The sequence below is a fragment of the Strongylocentrotus purpuratus genome, unplaced genomic scaffold (genome assembly GCF_000002235.5).
Source record: "Strongylocentrotus purpuratus isolate Spur 01 unplaced genomic scaffold, Spur_5.0 spur5_scaffold_9, whole genome shotgun sequence".
In the NCBI taxonomy this organism is placed as follows: Eukaryota; Metazoa; Echinodermata; class Echinoidea; order Camarodonta; family Strongylocentrotidae; genus Strongylocentrotus; species Strongylocentrotus purpuratus.
The window spans coordinates 11769955-11791960 of record NW_022145615.1 but is presented as its reverse complement, the minus strand read 5'-3'; the positions used below and the strand labels follow the sequence as shown (position 1 = coordinate 11791960).

Here is a 22006-nt window from a genome sequence, read left to right as displayed (position 1 = left end):
GCATGTCTCTGAACAGAATACAGAAGGAGTGGAATGGTGCACTGGGTTCATAATCATGAGATTTAACAAAGTGCTAACTAAATATTTCAGTATGTTTACAGAATACTTCTGAACTTTTTGTATGCTTCTGTATCTAAGGTATTCAGGCAAGTTATTTCATAAATAGTGGCTGCGAATGAAATGAACTTTGCCAGTAAAATTTTATTCAGAGTCTGTGGGATAAAAAGTATTTACTGGAATGCAGTGTTTAATGACTTTCTCTATTGGAGCAAAGCTATCTCTTTGGTGTTATCTAGCATTGAACATTTTATGGGCAATTTTCACTCACAAGGTTAAGAATGGTACCACACAGTTGCTCTAACTCAATGAATACAACATTTTTAGAAAAAGCATTTCTAATAGACTCCAGCCCGATTGATCATAGGGCCAATATTCTAAGATTGAGATTTAATTCAAAGATTGAGATTTAATTCAATTTTTCTTTCAGATTTGAATATAAGATATCTTTCCTACACTTTTCTTTAAAAATACAACAGATAACAAACTACCCTCCTGATCTCGCATGGTAAAAACACTTGTAGGCTGATCTGAACACTTTCTCTATGTAGGTTGCTATCATTAAAAATCAATGATAAATGGCACTACTATAAATAGTTTAACCATGGACTTCAGACATCTTAATATTTTGTTATCCTTCCAACTTTAAGAATAGCTTCAAAATCAAAGCAAGTGTAGTACGGATATGATAAAAAAAAAAAATATTCTTAAACCTTAACACCAACCAAGTAAAAAAGTAATAAACCATCTTCTTAAAAAATTGTTGCCATGAGCAGTTTACAAGCACTATAACTGCAGAGGCAAAATTTTGCAGTTTACAAAGTCATCTTGGAATCAGCAACTGAAAATTTTAATAGTCCATCTTCATATTGTCTACTGAGAGCAGCCAGAAAGGCCTTATCTTAATGTACAGAATTATGCAGAGTTCAAACCCTTAATGCTGTCAGATGATGTGTGAAAGAGACCCAATTTTGATCTACTTACCTCCATCATCAAACAGCCACCAGACGTCGATAGTTCCCTTGGGCTGTTTGCCCTGGAACTTCTGTGTGGTCTTGATGACGGAGCCGATCGGCATGTTGCGTACCAGCTTCTCGCTGGTCAATAGAGGGCGTGATTGATTGTTTGTCTGATTGTCCGAGTTATGGACCAACGCTGTGGATTCCTTGGCATTCTCCTTCTCTTTCTCCTCCTCCTCTTCCTCTTCGTCTTCTTCATCTATATTGTCTTTCATCGCATTGTCCTTTTGCGTAGTTCCCGTGATCGTGATGGTTGGCGTGGTAATGCTGTTGCATGCTTTCTCATCTGATGGGGTGGAATGAAGAAGCATAAAAATGGCATCTCCCTCTTGGAAACTTAACAAGGGAGTGGGAGGCTTGTATTCTGTTAGCCTTGACAAATAATACATGAAAATGTTTTCATATCATGGACTATTTCTTCCCTGATAATCGCTTGATTATTAATTTAACAGCTGCCCACATTCAAATGATACTTTCTCTTTTTTAATGGAAATTTGAACAAACCAGTCTCTGCTATGTCAGAAATATCACCAGGGAAGAGAAAAGAAGAAGAAGAAGAAAAATAGAAGAAGGACAAGAAAGAAAAAAAAGGGAGAAGAAGAAAAGGAAGGAAAAGAATGGAAAAGAAGAAAAAGAGAAAAAGAGAAAAAGAGGAAAAAAAGAAAAAGAGGGAAAAAAAAAAAAGAAGACAAAAATGAAGAAGAAAAAGAAGCAAAAGAAGAAGAAAAAGAAGGAGAAGAAGAAGAAAAAAAAGTAAAAGAAAAGAGGAAGAAGGGAAAGAGAGAAGAAGAAGAAGAAGCAGAAGTTTAAAAAAATACTTTAAAAAAAGGATAGATAGAAGAAAGAGAAAACAGATGAGGTAAAAGAAGAAATTTGAGAAAAAAAATTGACAAAAGACAATGAAAATAAATTGAATACAAAACAGATGTCCCCAGGCCATGGAAAAGAAGACTATATATACTTTCCGGCTGAAGATCTTCCTTCTGGTTATAAGGCTCCTCCTTCTCAAAGTCTAAAGCTGCTGATACATCAGAACCCTCTTGCAACCTCAGGATACACACACCCAGCTGTAGATCAAAGGCATCGCTGGAAGATAAACAAAGACAGTTACATCATAAATAGAACAAATGTACATGTACTACAGACACTCCCATAAAACGTTATAGATACATATTCTTTTGAGTAACCTTACTGTATTGTTGTTTTATAATAAAGAATGCTGTGAATTACACATAATCCATGTGTAAAAAAAAAGTGTGAGAATCCCTAGAAATTGAATCTTTCTCTAAAATACAACATGTACATGTTAAGAAATCAAATCATTTTACAGATACATGACTGTTAAAGCCACACTGTAGCTACTTGCTCCCTCTACATAGAAAACAATGCCTATTCGATGACCATTGGTCCCCCATGATCCTCTTTTTCTTATGTTAATTGAGAGCTGAGTTGATGAGATAACCACCTGTTTAGTGACCTTACAGGGTGGTTTAATCCCTCCTATAAACTAGTACAGATAAGCCTTAAAATTCTTTATGTTGGTGACAGAAAATGTAAGTAAAATCACTATTTGCAATTACAAAAAGTCATATTCTTTTTAGTATCATTATGCAATCTCTATTAATAAATATAGATTTAATATACACTGTATTTTGTCACAAGATTCTACGAGGGAAATAAGAAACTCAGTTTACAAGGAAGCAAAACTGATGGGAAAAAGGCTAATTGCCAGTTTAAAGATGAAGTTGAGTTCTGGTCATGCCATTGCATTGTGAAAGAAACGGTGTGGAAATGACCAGAAAAGGTTGATCATCTAGCATATAAGAATTTGTGTGTATTGCAAGGTTCTGGAATCATCAAAATGATAAGAAATTTGTCCAAGTCTTGGTAAAGTAACAAACACTGTACACAGAAAGATGTATATGGGACTACACAAACATGTGGCGTAAAAATACTACCCTGGATTTTTACGATGTTACATGACATATTTAGAATATGAAGGCATTTGAAGAGCCATGCTTTTCAGGGAACATGTCTTATCTGATGTTCTTCCACACTTGCATAATAATGAATGATAACGCTCACAAATTATTTTTCATCTCTTCCCAGAACACAACTTTCTCTTTAAGGAGGAGACAAGACTTTGGAAACTTACTGTATGATGCCAACGTAATCTAAGAGGTCTTCAGGTTTGCAGGCACTCCAGTTTCTCTTGAATCCCATAAACATGGTGTTAGGACGGATCTTACCCAATCCTCCAAGCTACAAGATAAAAACAGATCAAATGAAATCACTTTAAATAGAGAGAATTAGAAAAGATGTATTGTTGAAGATAAGGGCAAGATAATATCACAGTGTAGGAAGGGTAAAAACCCAAAGCTTCCTGAATATAGGAGAGAATGAGAGGGAAACAGAGATTGGCAGAGACAAAAACATAGTGGAAGTGACAAAAGAGAGATCAATGAGAGAGAGAGAGAGAGAGAGAGAGAGAGAGAGAGAGAGAGAGAGAGAGAGAGAGTATGGAAGAAGTGAGAGAAAGAGAGAGAGAGAGAAGGAGGATAAAGACGACTACAAAGAGTACAAATGGACAGTACGAACAATATTAAGAGACAGAGATAGATAGAGAATGAAAGAGTCCTGTAAAATAAAGAAAATACAGAGAAGAGAGAGAGAGGAAGAGAGAGAGATGAAGGGGGAGAGAGAGGGGGAGAGAGAGAAACAGAGACAGAGGAAGAAAGAGATTGAGGGGGAGAGATAGAGAAAGAGTAAGAGAAGGAGGGAGAGAGAGAGAGAGAGAGAGAGAGAGAGAGAGAGAGAGAGAGAGTGTGTGTAAATATGAGAGAGTAAAAGAGAGAGGTACCTGCATGAGTTGTTGTGCTCCTTTCCTGAGTGTTGGTGCTGTAGTGAAGGCAAGGAAAGCCTTGAGTTTCTTGTAGTTTAGCCATTGCTCATATTCTGTTGTTCTGAGTTGTCTGAAAACCTCTGGTTGTTCACCCTAAAAAAGGAGAGGGAAAATACAAACATGATAAATAAGTCAAAGAAGAAACTTTGGCGATTCACCATATCTCTGAAGATAAAATCATCTAAAAATCATTTTATTAAAGAAAAAGAAAATTCACTATATCTTCACCTATAAATGTACATACTTGTAATTTGAATAATTCCAGCACTGAATTCCGACTCCTGTATAGTTGGTTCATACCCATCCCCATTCCACAGGCTTTTTGAGATATCAAAACACATTAATAATACATGGAAACAAGATATCTGTACACAAGTTTTATGAACCTAAAAATCTCATCATACTGAATGTTAATCGAATACATCTACTGATAATAATATTTCTATGACAGCTCTCATTGTTTAATACCAACTATGAAAATTTAAATTACAAATCTTAAGCTTCAGCTCATTTTCAATATCCAGAAAGCATTGAATCAATTAGAAGGACAGAATAGATGTAAAACAAAATCATTCCCCCAATGCTAACCTTTTCTAAATATTGGTCAATAACATCCCAATTTCGAGGATCAGGACCAGGAAAAGGACGAGGAACAGAACAGATTCAGATGTTAAATATGGAGGGATAAAGCTGTGTAGACAGTACACTAAAGACTAATCAGGGCTATCCACCAAATATTATGATACACATGTTAAACTTTATCAAGCAAACTTTCTTTAAAAATAAAAACAAACACAACAATGACAAAAACAAACAAACAAACAAACAAACAAACATACATACAAAAACATTAGTTATTAAAGTACATAAAGATACCTCCTGTACTAGCAAAAAAAATTGACATGGAGCCAGACAAGAGTGAAGTCATTTTAGCTGTCGAACTTACTATAATAACGTTTCCACACAGTAGCAAGCTGGTATTTTTGGTGATATGTGAACATAGATGAAGCATGGCTGGACGGCAGTTAGGGGGCCCAGTCAGAAGTAAGATTTGAGGTCTGTAACAAGTAATAATAATTCAAACAATAATCAGTATTGATATGGCCTTGATTGAAGAGAATTAACCTTCATACAAAGTGGGTGCAGAACAATCAGAGGGAAAGAGATCTGAAAGTGTGTTAGCACAACACATGAGCGTAATAATCCATCCAACACCTAACCTCAAATTACTTGTATAATTCCATGTACTACTTTAGCACTTAAAGGGACTTTGTAACATTGTTCAGATGAGAGATAGTGGTGCTAAGGTAGTGACTTCAATGCTAGATGTACAATTAAAGATAATCTGAAAATTTGAGTGAAAACGGATCATTATTCATGGTACAAATTGGGAAAAACTGATCTTATCGATTCCTTAAATCTCCCAACTATATTATTCTACTTCTATTCTGCTACTTGTCAAAGCCTGTTCAGCATAAAGACAAGGACAATTTAATTACATTTTAGGTGAATGTAAATCGTCATAAAGCAATAAAATGGCTCTACATTCCATTCCAGCTAGTTAAGTGTTGACAGATTTTTATAGCCTGTTTTATGTATTTTTATCATTGTAAAAACAGTTGGGAAAATTCAAAAATGGTTGGGAGAATTTATTGTTAATCACTGTTAGAGGGTGCCTCACATCGACGCCTTCAAAGAAAACCATAGATATCTTTGTGGTTTGAGAATTTGTTCAGGATTTTTTGCATGTCAGAGGGTTAGTATAGTACAAGGAATATAGTAAGTAACATTTTATACAAAAATTAAGCAATTTTTTTCATCAACCTTCAACAATGTTACCGAGTCACTTTAAAGTTTTAGGGTCTTCCATGATAAACTACTGTACTTCTTCTCATAAACAGATGGCTACAGTGCAAAAAATATGTATGTGTAATGACGATGAGCTGCAATGATAAAATATTCAACCAAAAGGCATTATGCCAGAATTTTGGTATCTTTTACTCAGCAATCATTGAAACATATCCTGGAATCTTTGTACATGTATGTTTATCGACATAAAAAGATCCTCAAATACAACTGAATTTTTACTGTTAAAAAGTTAATTCATGGTTCAATGACAATTTCGGCTTCTTGGAGGTGTCAGAATTCAGAATATTTTGCAGTTTCTAATTTTCGAACAGTTTTTCTTCATATTTTGTACACATTAGTAGCTAACATGAACCTGATAATGATGATAACTATTTGAGAAGCAAGCTAAATATTAGAGTATGAACAGGGCATGACCTTTGACCTACCTGAATGTCTTGACATGCTCTGGTACGTTGCCTAGCTTGATAGTTGTCTGGATTGCTCTCTTGTACAAGAATGCTTGGTTGGAGTCTCCCCAATTTACCTCTGTTACAAAACATGAACAAAGATATAAAGAGATGTTTACCTTTAATATGAAGTGGGCAGGGTAGCCAAGTACATGTACATGTACATTGTAATTTTCATAAATTGCGAATATCGTCTCTTTAAAAAAACAATCCATAAAAGAAAACTATTCTGCTAGAAGATAAATCCTACATTTGTTTCACACTTGCAATGCCATGAATTCTAAAAACATGCGTTACGCATAAATTATGCACATCACGATTATAATCACGTTCCTTTTCATTCCTTGATCATTTTATTATGACAACAGAGTTTCATCATACTGGTTCTTCTTTATAGGTGGTGGCTACATGAAAACCCTGTTTAACTGTAACAGGTAATTCTATTGAATAATTTCTCTTGTTAGTCAGGGCTGCTTGCAAACAGAGTTGTCATTAAACGCAACTCCAAACATCGAAGGTAAGTTTAATTTTAACCAAAGACAATCAAGTATGTAGGGCTCGCATTAGAATTTTGGACTCGTGTTGAGTAGCGCTTCTTTAAAGTTGGTCTGGTGCAGGTTTCCATTCTCAATGGGTCGCATTTTGCTTGGTTACAGAACCTGGCAGGGATCAATTCCTTGAAATGCTAGAGCGCCGTAATGGCAGCCATGCTAAAGCCAGGGTAATAATCGGGAGCGCCAGGAGTGTCAAGTCTGACAGATATCAGTGCTATACAAGAACTCAATGTTATTATTTCATTTTATTATTATTACAGTCCCACGTACCTGGTTTTGTGCTGTGGACGTACATGTAGAGACCGGAGATGATGGCGATGGTGAGAAGAGCTGCCCACCAGTTGATGAGGAACATGACTCCTACGCAGATGACCGAGGCCACAAGGGCTACCCACATGTTGTAATACTTAAAGGCAGGTCTCCAGCCTATGTTGGGAAGGGGAAGGATAAATAACATTGACAAGAATACAAACCAGGGGGGTGTTTCATAAAGCTGTGCGTAAAGTTATGCACAACTTTACGAATGACTTGAATATGAACAGCTAAAATGGGAATCTCTATTTCCTTTTAATTGCATAAGCTAAAGTTGAAATATGCAGATGTAGATTTAACCTTTTCATTATTAACAAAACATTGTGTATTTTTGGCTACAATTTAATTGAGATTATGGGAAATACAGTAACACTTTATTACAATGCCAGGAAAAAATTGGGGCATCCCATTTGGCTCTTCATATTCAAATCATTTGTAAAGTCATTCTTAACTTTATGCACAGCTTTATGAAACACCCCCCCCCCCCCCCTGTATAGATAGAAAATATTCACACAATAACAAACAAACAAAATCTAAAACAAACTGTTGTTTGATGCTGCTTATAAGTATCGGCTTGCATGGTGAAGTAGATATACAGTAGCCTTACGGTAGCACCATGTCAGAAAGGGGGGGGGGGGAGGGATTGGGGAGTCCTGAAAAGGACTGTCTGTAATCTTTCTTTCTTGAGTGTGTGTGTAGTCATGAAAAGGACCGTTTCTTAATCTTTCTTGAGCTTATTATTATAGTTCTAAAGAGAACTATAGTGCCGGTTGGAGAGGATGGGTAGTAGGAGTGGCTCGACGTTTCGAACAGTTTGATTATCCGTCGCCAGGAGTGGGGGATAGCTGGCGTGCGTGGGCTTCAGACACCGGGTTACAATGTGGGCTATCATCTTATGTACATAATATGAACTTACCTGGTGACTTTGCTAGGGATGCAGAAAAGCAAGAGAAGTTGATGAGAGCATAGGAAGCCAAGAAAAAGTTTGAGATGAGAGGAGCAATCGTGTTCAGATCACCTGTAGTGGAAATAAAAGAAGAAAACAAAGTTATTCAATGTCCAATCTCTAGGCAGGTGCCCTTTTCTCTGTACTATACTTTATGACTGCATCACAGTCAAATATGCTGCATACAATAACTTTCCATATTCATTAAAGAAAACAATGTTTACAACATGCCTAATTTTAATAGATAATCTTGAGTTCCTGTAACAGCAGAATATCAAGTCTCACAGAATTACAGAAATAATAATAATAATAATAATAATAATAGCCTAATAGTCCACTCCAAATTTTATTAAACCGAAACGGAAATTCTTTTTGCCCAATTGATCGTGAGCCCGGCAGCCACTGAGCAGCGCCAGATCGACGTTGCTCTATCCCTTATTGTTGAACGCCAAACAAGGTAGCAACAACTCCCATCTTTTAACGTCTTTTGGTATGACGCGGCCGGGGTTCGAACCCACGACCTCCCGGTTGTGAGGCGGACGCTCTACTGACTGAGCCAACACTCCGGTACAAATCAAAGAAATAAAGAGATAAAGAAAGAAAGACACAACAAACTAAATTTTCAAGATACAAATAATATGGTATCTGAATAATCCTTTGAGTACACATGGAATAGATAATTGTAATGAGCATTAACAAATGTCTACCCTCAAAGCAAAAATAGGACCTAGTTTTGCATCCACACAAGCCATGGAAAAGAAAGAATGAGATTTTGTTTTTTTCTCTGGGTCCGTCCAGAAAGTTGGGGCAGTTTTTGTGACATACCAGAAGTGAGAAACTATGTCTCCTATCAACTGTAACAATGTTTGCTCAAATTGAGTTTTGGATAAAAAGCATTGCCAACTATCTTCAGAAGTACTCAAGCTTTATGGTGAATCAATATTATTGACCCAAAGTTTATGTAATGTTATATGAATATGGTGTCCATGTAACGCTGGTAAAAAGAGAAATGTGTATTAAGCAAATATTTTGAAAAAAAGCAACTGAAACAGGAACGATTCTGGCAGGGCACTACTATAGATATATCCATTGCATACAAATCTTCAACAGATAATTTCATTCTGTGCGTTAAGATTATCAGGTTATTAAATGAACGTTTTTAAAAATTGGATTTAATTTCTATTGGATAAATTGGATAAAATTCTATTCACCTATTTCTTGTAAATGATCAAGGATGATTCGTGAATGATCAGTTATTTAATGGGGATACCAATTAATTTGTATTTTACCTGTTTATATGCTTGTGTATTTATCTATTTTGCTTTTGATGCTATTATTTGTTTTTTATTATAACTAAACAGGGCCTCATGGAAAACCACAAAATTGGTGATATGTGCCACCCTGTATAAATATCAGAAATAAATAAATCTTCCATGTGTAGTAGAAGATCTCATACTTTATGTTACATGGACACCGTCATATTTTTTGCCCCAACTTTATGGAATGACCCCTGTATCTCTCAACTCACCTATAGCAATGAATGCCGCAGCGATGAAGAAGGTGAGAACATATGCCCTCTTGGGTTCATCACCCGCTCCTACACCATGAGCAAAGTATTCAATCTTAGGGAAGATCTTGTCCTTGCACACAGCCTGTGTCAAAAGTAAAACAAAGTAATGTCCATACAGACTTAAAGTGACTCGGTAACATTGCCTCAGATTCTAAAACAAAAGCCTGGATTTAACTCATGCTGCAATGATAATTATAAACCTTTAGGTCATTCAGGAATCCCATGACTTTTACAAGCCGATCGCCGGTTTGATTATCAAGATATTTATGATTGGAAATCGAAATTTCATTTTTATAACACTACAGTCTATTGGGGAAAATGATTATGGTAAAACATGTGACTCAAAGATTTTTATTTTTTGAGGCACTTCATGATAATTTTGAAGCGCAGTTTTTATTAGGGCTTCAATATTACACCATATTACAGAAACTGATAACATGTAGGGCCATGCATCTCAGATTTAACATTATTAAACTTTGCCTTTAAAAGATAATCTGAAGATATGAATTAGACTTTTAAAAGCAATGCCTTCTTACCTGGAACACCTTTGGTGCACTGACCAAGCTGGCCAGAGCCGAGGAGAGAGATGCAGCAAAGATTCCAGCCAGAACCAACGGCACCCATCCAGAGATGACCTTGGCTGCCTGGAGTGGGATAAAGGGATGAGATAAGGATTAGATAATCCATCAACCTTTACAGGGGAAGTCCACCCGAATTAATCTTTGTTTTTAATAAAAGCAGAAAAATGATAGACACAAATTTATGAAAGTCTGAGCAATATCCGATTAATGAGCAACATCCAATTAAAAATCAGAAAATTATGAATTTTTGAAGTTGTTTTTATTTCATGTCATGCACTGTCCTTTGATAATGACTGCCAGATCTACAGCCAATATTGATTACAAATATTTATATTAATATATATTGTTACTAAAAGGGAAAATACAGTCAAACCTGGTTTAGTGACCACCTGTCTACAAAGACCACATTTTATGTTTCCCTTGAAAATGGTTTCTCATTGAAACATGTACCAAAGGCACCTGTCTACAAAGACCACTCTTTGTGTTTCCCTTGGGCGGTCGCTATAGACAGGTTCGGCTGTATCATACATTCAGAATGTGATCACTGGAGTCCACTTACAGCCAGGTCATTGACGAGCCCATATTCACACTCCAAGGTCCCATTGAGACATGCCGTGGTGACGTTCCCGGCTATCACGTCGACGATGCTCCCTGTGGCCTCCCTGATCATGCAGCCTCCTATGAGCCAGGAGAGACCCACGTAGATGACGGTGGAGATCAGGATGGCCCACAGGGTCCCCTTGGGGATGGCCTTCTGGGCATCCTGTGGGTTGGTCAGGTGATGCAGAGAGAGAGCAAGAGAGAGGGGGAGGGAGTGAGGGAGATAGAGAGAGTAAGGGATGGATGGAGGGAGAGCAAGAATGATGGAGGTGAAATAGAAAGGGAGAGAAAGGAAAGACACAGGAGAGAGAGAGAGACAGACAGAGAGACAGACAAACAGAGAAACAGGGAGAATGAGAGAGAAAGGAAAGGGGGGAAAGAGAGAGAAGAGAAATTCGGAGGAACATAGGGAGATGAAAGAGAAAGGGAGAAAGAAAGAAGAGAAAAGAGAGGGAAAGAAGAGAGAGAGAGAGAGAGAGAGAGAGAGAGAGAGAGGAGGGGGGGGGGGTGCAGACAGACAGAAGGAATAAAGAGAAGGGTGGAGAAAACAAAAATATTGACTTTAAATCAATCCACCTGAGATATTCACATACACAGTCGACCTGGTATCAGATACCATCACAGGCATGACTATAAACTCAATTGCTAAGTTGGAAAGTACATTGCACTCTTATGTATACATTGTTCACTACTACATGAAAGTATACATGTATTAAATTACTTTTCCAAGATAATATCAAAAGAAGACACTGAGGGATTACACGGTTCAGAATTCAAAAATTGACATGCAAGAAACAAATACTGGATGTTTAAAAATTGTTGCCATCATCAATAGAATAATAAAATCCCTTTATGTACATGTACACGTAAAAAAAGGAGGCCCCATATTTATGACCACAACATTATTAATCACAAAATATGAGATCGAGACCTGTCATGGTAACACATGCATAGTACTGAGCCCTAACAGGCACCTGCACAAACTCATGATTCACCTTTATAAATTTTGTCAGGTGTATTATTTAATTAATCACGCATATCACATCCCCACAGCATGTACATGTAGAGGTCATTAGGTAATTGTATCTTTCATATTATGGCAGGGATACCATCGCTGATTATCCTTTTCCTATCATTCCTTCCACTGCACTTTCACGATTCGTGGTGGAGTTTCCTGGCAGACACATCAGGATGATTACACACACATGAGGCCTGTTTTCATTAGCTCGAGATTGCCAAATATCCCGCTATTTGAACTATCCCGATCGCAAATTATCCAGTTAATTTGTGTTTTCATCAGCCCGAATTTGCAATTAGCGGGATATTTGGTCAAGATAATCATCCCAGGATATCTTGGGCTCGTTTGCAAAATATCCCGCTGTTTGTCCGGTGCGACTTCACCAGCCCGGAGACTCGCACTATGCAAGAACGCTGAGCAAAATATCTCAAGCTAATTTGTCGAGCTCTAGTTTCGAGGTGAAGTCTTGAGCTGATGAGGACACAATTTGTAGCTTTGGGATTATTTCCCAAATCAGAAATAGCGGGCTATTTGGCAATCTCGAGCTGATGAAAACAGGCCTAATGATTACACACACATGGTCATGCCAACTATCACACGGTATCTAAACATCCATGTCATGCATACCGCGAACAATGGCTACACCTAACGATGCCTGCTATGTGAACCCTTCAATTAGGAAGGCCCTGTTCATATTCTAAAAAAAATGACCTTCAGGGTTGTGAATACAACAAACGATGGCTATAACTAATGATGCATTTTACATGGACCCTTCAGTTAGGCCCTGTTCATATTCTAAAGATGACCCTAAGGGTTGTAGATATAACTAACAATGCCTTTTACATGGACCCTTAATAGGCACTGTTCATATTTCAACACCAACATTCTGTATGCTGTGCATACCATAAACAGAGCAGGGATATATAGATAGAATATCTCTAGACAGAGGATAGACATATGTTGTAATGATGTATCCTAAGTTAATCTTTCAATTAGGCCCTCTTCACATTGAAAATGACCTTTTGTGTTGTGGATACAAAGAAAAAGATCTACAACGGTGCCCAATATTTATGAACCCTTTAATTACATATACCTGTAGACCCTCTTCAAATTCTTAAATTCCTTTAGTGATCATGTGGATGCCATGAAAATAATGCCTCTAAACTGAAATCTTCAATTATCCAACTCCTTGATTGGACCATGTATACATTCTAAAGAACATTTTGGGTTGTGGATACAACAAACGATATGGCTATACATGTACATTGTAACTAATTAGGTAGGTTCTCTTCACATTCTACAATTACTTCTTGGATATTGTAGATACTGCTAGCAAATGACACCTCCTAAATGAAGTTTTGAACCCTAAAAGCTCCACCCGGGATTAACATTCATGTTGTGGGTATAAGTCAGATGGCTGTACATACATGTACATGTACATGTACATACATACGGTGCCTGCTAAATGAACCCTTCAATTAGGCAGACCCTTTCGACATTCTAACACCACCTCTAATTAGGCCTTATCCTAAAAGCTCCACCCGAGATTAACATTCATGTAAAATGTGGGTATAAGTCAGATGGCTGTACATACATGTACATACATACATACATACATGCATACATGTGGTGCATGCAATATGAACCCTTCAATTAGGCAGGCCCTTTTCACATTCTAACACTACCTCTAATTAGGCTTTATCCTAAAAGCTCCACCCGAGATTAAAATTCATGTGGTGGGTATAACTGAAATGGCTGTACATACATACATACGATGCCTGTTATATGAACCCTTCAATTACGCCTGTTCACATTGTCACAACACATTTAATCAAACCTTATTTACATTAACAGAGCATTTGGGGATTATGTGGATAATATGAAAAAGGACTACGGTATACTTAAATGGTGCCTTCTAAATGAACCCTTCAATTAGGTAGGCCCTTTTCACATTATTACAGATTTTTAAAAATTATTATTATAACACCAATGTTATGGAATAGACAAAACAAAAAATAACTAAACTTAATGATGCCTTCTACATGAACCCTTAAATCAGGACATCTTTGTGTTTGCATTCTATCGCCACCTTATTTTCTTTGTTGTGGATATCATTAATGTTGGTTGCACCACATGATGCCTATTAAATAGACTGTTCGCATTCCAACATCACCTCTTTGAATTAAGCATAAGGTCAGGCAGGTCATATGAGGCGTTGATTCATTTATACCAATCAAAGACCTCCCATAATTACAACAACGCACATCCAATTTCTATAATGCTAATCTCTTGGTACAGAAACTTCTTCTCGACAAAAGGGAGCACAGGCCTATCATTTAAACTTTTAAAGTGTCCCATTCCCCCCCCCCCCCCTCCCCCTAAAAAAAAAAAAAAATCTCTGTTGCTGTAAATCTTTGAATCTACACAAACCAATGAGAACATACTGAATAAAAGGACTATTAAACCTCTATACTGCTTTGCCTGAGTAGGAACAGATATTTTAATTGAAGGAATCAATTGGGCAATAGTTTCACATTTCATGCGAAACATATGCTTTAATATTTTGGAAGTTCTCTGAAACTTAGGTTGTATTTCATGTTATGGTTATACTGAACAATGAGTACATAATGATGATAGACAAATAATCTCTTCCCCTAGGTCCTGTTCATACTTTACTATTAATTCAATCCCCAACAGATTAAAGAGAGGTCTGGAGAGAAAAAGACTACAAAAATTGCATCCAATGAAATTCAAATTCTTTCCTGCATCCCGCCTCTATTGAGCTTGTGAGCAAAAAGGCAGTATCTAAAAAATGAAAGACTGAAAATGGAATATACACTATAGTAATATTTTAATGTGAAATGGGCCTGAATAAATAGCCTGTTTCCCAATTTCCATCTCCACCCAATTCTATCTCTTCCTCTATTGCTTCCTCTGTCTGTAATCACGGATAGCAGACTCGGTCAGGGACAACCATTTACATGATCCGGATAGCAGGTCTAACCCAAAATGAAAACAATCGGTAGTTATATCTCCACACAATGGATGGGTATCTTCCTAATAATGTAAAGCAATAAGGAGTGAAGCGGTAAAAATCACAAAGGAAGGAAATGTTTTGTGTAATATTAAAGTGTATCAATCACCTTAAAGGCATTGTTTAACAATGTTAAATCTGAGATGCATGGCCCTACATGTTATCAGTGTCTGTGATATGGTGTAATATTGATGCCTTAAAAAAAGTTGCGCTTCAACATGATCATGAAGTAAAAATCTTTGAGTGACCTTTTTACCATACTCATTTCCCCCCAATTTTTTTTTTTTTTCAATCATAAATATCTTGATAATCAGACAGGCTTGTAAAAGTCATGGGATTCCTGACTGACCTAAAGGTTTATAATTATGATTGCAGCATACGCTAAATCCAGGATTTTTTAAAGAATCTGGAGACAAAGGTACCCAATCCCTTTAAAGTGTACCAATATCCTAGACAAATATTTTGTGTACAGCTAGAATGTATCAAATCAAGCACTCAAAACTTCATAAAAGATCAATCATAATATATGAGTAACGATATGACAGCCATATGATGAAGCTCAGGTGGCGGAGGAAATGACTTTGGACTTGATCTAATAAATAAACTGCCCATTGCCATTTGCTCCGAGGGGTAGTTATGAGTAAGAGTACCAACCATCCCTCCACCATGTTATGAACCAGAGCAAAATAACAGTGATTTCCTATTGAAGTCTATTCATTCGGATGGTCATATCTCAGCCAATACTTAACATATTCAATTGGTTTTTGCCATTTGCACATTATTTTTGATGCTCTTTCAGAAAATAAAGTTCAAACTGAGAAATTCTAAAAATAGATTTTCATGATGTCACAGCTTCGGTGCTCTATATACTATACACCATCTTGTGACAATATATGTCCAATCTTTATCGGTTGCTTCTGCGTTCAAGGCAAAAGGAAGGCCGTCTAGGCAGAGGACTAAGGGATTGGATGCATCAACTCCCTTATGGCCTTTGTCAGGAAAGTGGAAATAAGTCCATCTTCAAGCTAAGCTCCATTTTCTTCCAATTATTACTCCTTTTGACAAAGAAGGAGTGGATAGTCTCTTTATTTATGCCAAAAACGATGATATTCAAAGAACAACTTACATGAAGATCTCCGGAGATGTTCGCTCCCGCTAAGATACCGGTGGCTGCTGGGAAGAAGATGGAGAAGACGGAGAAGAAGGTTTCTCCATCCTGGAAGCCTGGCTTCAGATTTTGTACAAAGACATCCTCTGTGCAAGGGAAAAGGGAAAGAGAAACAGAATGCTTTTCATTTTCTGTAATGCATACCTAGAGGCAGTATTGTGATAATTATGTTTAAATCCAAGCACAAAACTCATTTTTAATGTCAAGTGCTTTATCATCAACATCACTTTCATCACCATCATAATGACCACCATCACAAAGGTAAATAGTAATAGAGTGATACAGTGCTACATTCAATTGACTTTCGATAGAGAGGTTGAGGGTTTGAAACCTACCATGACATCAATATTGATTGGCACGACAGGAAGGAGGAAGAGGGAGTAGGAGGAGGAGGAGGAGGAGGAGGAAGAGGAGAAGGAGTATAAGGAGGAGGAGAAGGAGAAGGAGGGGGAGGGGAGGAGGAGGAGAAGGTGGAGAAGGAGGAGAAGGAGGGGGAGGGAAGGAGGAGGAGGAGGTGGATGAGGAGGAGGAGGTGGATGAGGAGGAGAAGGAGGAGGAGAAGGAGGAGGAGGAGGAAAAGGATGAGGAGGAGGAGGAGGAGGAAAAGGAGGAGGAGGAGGAGAAGAGGAGGAGGAGGAGGAGGAGGAGGAGGAGGGGGAGGAGGGGGAGGAGGAAAAGGAGAAGGAGGAAAAGGAGGAGGAGAGAGGAGGAGAAGAAGGAGGAGAAGGAGAAGAAGGAGGAACAGTAGGAGTAAGAGGAGAAGAAGAATAAGAAGGAGGAACAGTAGGAGGAGGAGTAAGAGGAGAAGGAGAAGGAGGGGGAGGGGAGGAGGAGGAGGAGGAGGTGGATGAGGAGGAGAAGGAGGAGGAGGAGGAGGAGAAAAAGGAGGAGGAAAAGGAGGAGGAAAAGGAGGAGGAGAGAGGAGGAGAAGAAGGAGAAGAAGGAGGAGAAGGAGAAGAAGTAGGAAAAGTAGGAGGAGTAAGAGGAAAAGAAGAAGAAGGAGGAACAGTAGGAGGAGGAGTAAGAGGAGAAGAAGAAGGAAGGTAGGAGGAGGAGGAGGAGGAGAAAGAGGAGGAGGGGAAGGGGGAGGAGGACGAAGAGAAGGAGGAGGAGGAGGAGGAGGAGGAGAAGGAGGAGGAGGAGAAGGAGGAGGAGGAGGAGGAGGAGGAGAAGGAGGAGGAGGAGAAGGAGGAAAAGGAGGAAAAGGAGGAGGAGGTGGAGGAGAAGAGTACAAGAATGCTTACTTCTGTATCCAGTGAATCCCTTGGCAGCTTTAGCCTCGGTTACAGGAAGGAAACTCCCAACAACCATGTTAAGAATGGCTATACTGAGTACAACCAGAAGGACCAGCTGAATCTGTATTTCATGACATCAAAACAAGCGGTAAGACACAACATTAATCAGAGTCATATGACAAAAATTAATCTCAAGTCATAGAAGTCCAAATAACATACTCAAATTAAAAATGCAGGACTAAGGGCAAAACAATTTTCAATGTGATTTGCTGAATGGGATAGTTAAAGGAAAGTTAAATTCTTAACATTCAAATTGGCAACACGTAGTCAAATTCAAAATTAGATAGCCTCCCATGCCATGCCTTTATCTTTGGTCATAGTTTAATTATCATTGGGAGCAACATTGCCAATTTAAATAGGAAAACTTGTATCATACAGCGCTCTATAATGTCTTTATTCAATCCATGGTGAGTGAATGAACTTGAATTGTATCTTATCTGCCAATTCCATACCTATAAAGATGATCGCTGGGAGCATGTTATCTATGTGCATTTGATATTGCCAATTTGAAGAGTATTACACAATAAATCTATCAAAAGATGGTGACTAGAAAGTAGAAAGATGGCATCTATGTTTCACTGGACGCAACATTGCCAATTTGAAGAGCAAAAGCTGTATCATATGATGAGTGAGTGAATATGTACTGTACTGATCGCTGGGAGGATGGTATCTATATGCATTTGATATTGCCAATTTGAAGAGTAAAAGCTGTATTATATAGTAAATCTATCAAAAGATGAGATGGCTAGAATATGGCATCTATGTTTCACTGCTAAGATTTTTTTCACTGGACGCAACATTGCCAATTTGAAGAGTAAAAGCTGTATCACACGGTGAGTGATTGAATGTGTACTGTACCTTAGCTTCCCATGCCATGCCTATAAAGATGATGGCCAGGAGGACGACGATGGTGATCATACCAATGATCCTGACATCGTTGACCAGGTCGACCATCTGGGCATCGTAGTCCTGAAAAGAATCATCAGAGAAAAGGGGAGTGTGAGAAAAGGAGTGAAGGAAATAAAAAGCAATGTATTAGTCCTTTCTCATATCAAGATTACCTTTAGATGCTCTTCCTTTATTGTACATTTGTGCTTATGTGAAAAGGGTAAGAAGTGAGATAGGGAGCAAACAATTTCCTAGATAAAATACGACACAAATATGGCATCTTGTTTAATATTCTCATGCAGATGTTGTGTCTCTTTACACTACAATAAAACTGTTGTGCAATTGCAATAGTCACCAATAAACCACTTTGGCAAGACATTAATCTACATTTGCCACACTCGACCCAGGTAAGGTAAATGGATACCTGGCAGGTAATAATTCCTTGAAATGGTAATGATAGCCATGCTAAAACCTCTTTGGAAGCGCATAGAGACGTTATAATATGATATGCGCTATGCAAGAACCGAATATTTTAACACTTTTTCAAATACATGGGGTGGTATTTCGGTAGCGTGTACTAAGTTAGTCCACACTTTTATGGAGTGCCTGTTGCCAACTCATTTACCCTGTACAGATTATTTTAATCCTTCAATGAAAAGTGTCCACAAAATTAATTTTGTAATGAAATGAGAAGAAAAAGATCATATGAGTATGAACTGAATTTCAATAAAGTCTTTGGTAGATTATCTTTGTCATGAATATTGAAGGAGGAAGATGAAAACTAGCATTCCATAGAAGTTTGAACTAAAATTCTTGTTTAGTCTTGACTTATGAGAATATGACCCATGTAATAATAATAATAATAATAATAGCTAGTTCTTATATAGCGCTTTTCAGAACTTTAAACCTAGACTCCTCTCTGGTTAGCATTCAATGGGTTAACCAATTACCCCCAAAACGTAAGAATAAAGTAATGAGCATCACTTTTTTTTCTTTCAAATCAGATTCCTTGGAAAGAATATCATGCTGTCTCTGCTTTGTCTTCTTCATTAATCCAACTTTGACAGAAAAGGGAAGAGAGAAAATCCAGCAGGAAATATTCTGGATAAAATTGTTGATACACATCAATCAGTATCTATAACATGGATTTACAATGTAGTATTAAAATAATGAACTCTTAAGAAGGGGATCTCAATTCTCTTTTTATCTATAGATCAGAACCCCTTTTAGAGTCTCTGAATATTAAGCTTGTCTTGTATATGGAAGCATTAACTAAAGTATGCACAGCTCTGGAAGCTGATGACAACAAGATTGTTATCATTGTAGTCTGTTTTAAACGTAAAAATATAAAGACATATATTGTAAAACATGTGAGAGGACGTGAGTATAAATCTTTATAAGTAAAATGAGAACAGGATTTTCACATACATGTAGTGTCAAACTGTTCACTGTATCATAATGGCTGCATTGAATCTTGAATCGGCATCGCCATAGGAAATCAAAATGGCTGACGAGGAGAGCATTCTTACCTTATTGTACAAGTAAACTTTCTTATACTAAAGGTCAGACAAAGTTTTGGTATGGGGTCATGAATTTGGTTCAAATGAAATATTGGAAGCATATGCGATTAGATTTTACAATATTCAATGACCGTTGTCGTAGTTGAAATCGAGTCTAAGGTCATGAAATTGTAAAGAATAAACTCTTTATGTTGTATAGCTCGCTCTCAAGGCTGATATTACTTTAGTTTTAAAACAATCTTTCTTGACTACAATTGAAAAAATTTGCTATTCCTGTTTGGAAAATATATATCAGAACTGCATATTCTAATATTTTCAAGGTCGCAGCTACCATGGAATAGCCTTAGGCGCTATTTGAAATATTTGAAATTTAAGTAATAATGACAACTGTACTTTTGTCTCACAAAATATATTGAAAGGTTGATTAAACTAAATATTCATATTCTACAAACTTCAAATTTTGTATAGCAAATTCATGTATGTACTGCATGTACACCCTCAACTAGAAATTATATATCATGAATTCATGATTATTGTCAAAAAAGTTTTGGATATTGGATCACGATCTCTTCATGGGAGCTAAGTAATTACGCAAAGCTCTTTATAACACCCTGCATGAACTCTTTCGAGCGATGATCGGAGCTCGATCAAATAAACCGAGCTTACTGAATTCCAAAGACAAGCCCAAGAGTCTGTAAAGCTGGGTGTAATCTAAGCTTCGAATCTCATTTTCTGCAGATGACAGTGCAATTCTTCATTTTAGAATATTGCCATGTTGTTTTCTTTGTTGAACCCTTCGTTCGAACTCTGAAATTCGATCAGCTGGGAATTAAGTTCTGTCACATCCAGCTCTCTCGTCCATCAATGTCTACGACTGATGGCACTTCCTGTCTTTGCCAGCGTGAAGGGGAGAGACGCGGGAAAGCCAAAGTCTCAGGTTTACCATTAACCCATCGGTTCTCAAGCTCAAACGGTTGGGATCATTTGGATTTCTACAAGCGGTGATTACTTATTAACATGTTTCCTGTGTGATAATTGAGTATTCAATGCGAAAGTGGGTGTTAACCGGCGATAACTACATGCTTGGGTTTTAGGTCGACACATCAAAAACATTACAGTGTGTCAGGCCAGAATTTAGGTGCTAAATAAAGGATTTACAAAGCATAAGTCAAAATTGATTTTCAAAACAAATAAAATGTATGTTCAATTTAATAGCGAGTTATAAATCACTTCAAGTATTTGGTTAAAAACTTTGGTACAGGCTGGATATAATCTTCTAATTGTTTAGTCAGAATATGGTGCGCTTAGAGACACCAGTATTAAGCGCCTTATAAATATTGTGTATTATAATTATTATTATTGAAACTACATTTAAATGGACATGTACATGTAGGCTGCACAAAAGTATTTTTTTTTGAGATGTTAAAGTGTACTGAAAAGAAACAGTTTGTAAACAAATATTTGTTACCGGTAATGGAAAAAGTTTTGAGTACAAGCCCTACAAGCTGAATATGTAATAAAAAATAATAGATATGTATGTCAATATGCATTAACTCACTTTTGGTTTTACAGAAAAATACAATAACTATGCTGTGATACAAAAAATAACTTAATAGGAGCAGAATTATATTTTTTTATGGTTTCCATATTTCCATTTCACAGCTTCAAAAGTGGGTTAATGCCCGTCCAGTTTATATTGACAGGGTCTTTGTACATCAATACCAAAAAATCAATATTAACTTCAGACATGTAGCAGTACAACTTCTCTCATTTCGGTCTCTGTATTTAACCACATTTACAGATTAAGGATGCAAGCCACAAATGCTGATGTATTGCATGTGATATCAGCTTAGAATTGATTGGTTATATTGGAAATAAACCCTGGCGAAATTGCATCCTTTCAAAGTTAAATGATTTATAGAAGAGAAGTGTGGTGGATTAAAATTGCATCCTTGTTGAGAAATCTGCATACAATAATTACTCTTGATACACAGTTAATTCCTCTTCAGACTTGAAAACTAATTTGGTTCACTTATTTTGTCAAAGAAAGTAAAGAAAGAATGCTTTAACACAAGTTAACTTCTGTGGGAAACAAGGACCGGGAATGTCCGTAATATCTCATTGACACGGCCAAACTGATTCAAAACCCACTAACTGACTCTTAGTCTTGGCCATCAGAGCTACGGTAATACTATTTTTTGTTTGGTCTATCCTTGGTCTGATGACA

At 37.2% G+C, this 22006-nt stretch overlaps 1 protein-coding gene across 2 annotated transcripts in view; it reads right to left on the bottom strand.

The window, feature by feature from the left end:
• Positions 1-22006, bottom strand: part of SLC12A2 (solute carrier family 12 (sodium/potassium/chloride transporters), member 2) — a 48224-nt gene that overhangs the window by 3942 nt on the left and 22276 nt on the right. For both annotated transcript variants that reach the window (XM_030976266.1, NM_001113236.1), the window contains 14 exon segments: positions 18230-18340; positions 17321-17432; positions 16035-16162; positions 10816-11019; positions 10212-10319; positions 9634-9757; positions 8076-8177; positions 7118-7273; positions 6273-6372; positions 4925-5036; positions 3937-4071; positions 3232-3338; positions 2038-2162; positions 1042-1362 (listed from right to left, as the gene is read on the bottom strand). In XM_030976266.1, coding sequence (XP_030832126.1) covers positions 1042-1362; positions 2038-2162; positions 3232-3338; positions 3937-4071; positions 4925-5036; positions 6273-6372; positions 7118-7273; positions 8076-8177; positions 9634-9757; positions 10212-10319; positions 10816-11019; positions 16035-16162; positions 17321-17432; positions 18230-18340 — 1945 coding nt within the window.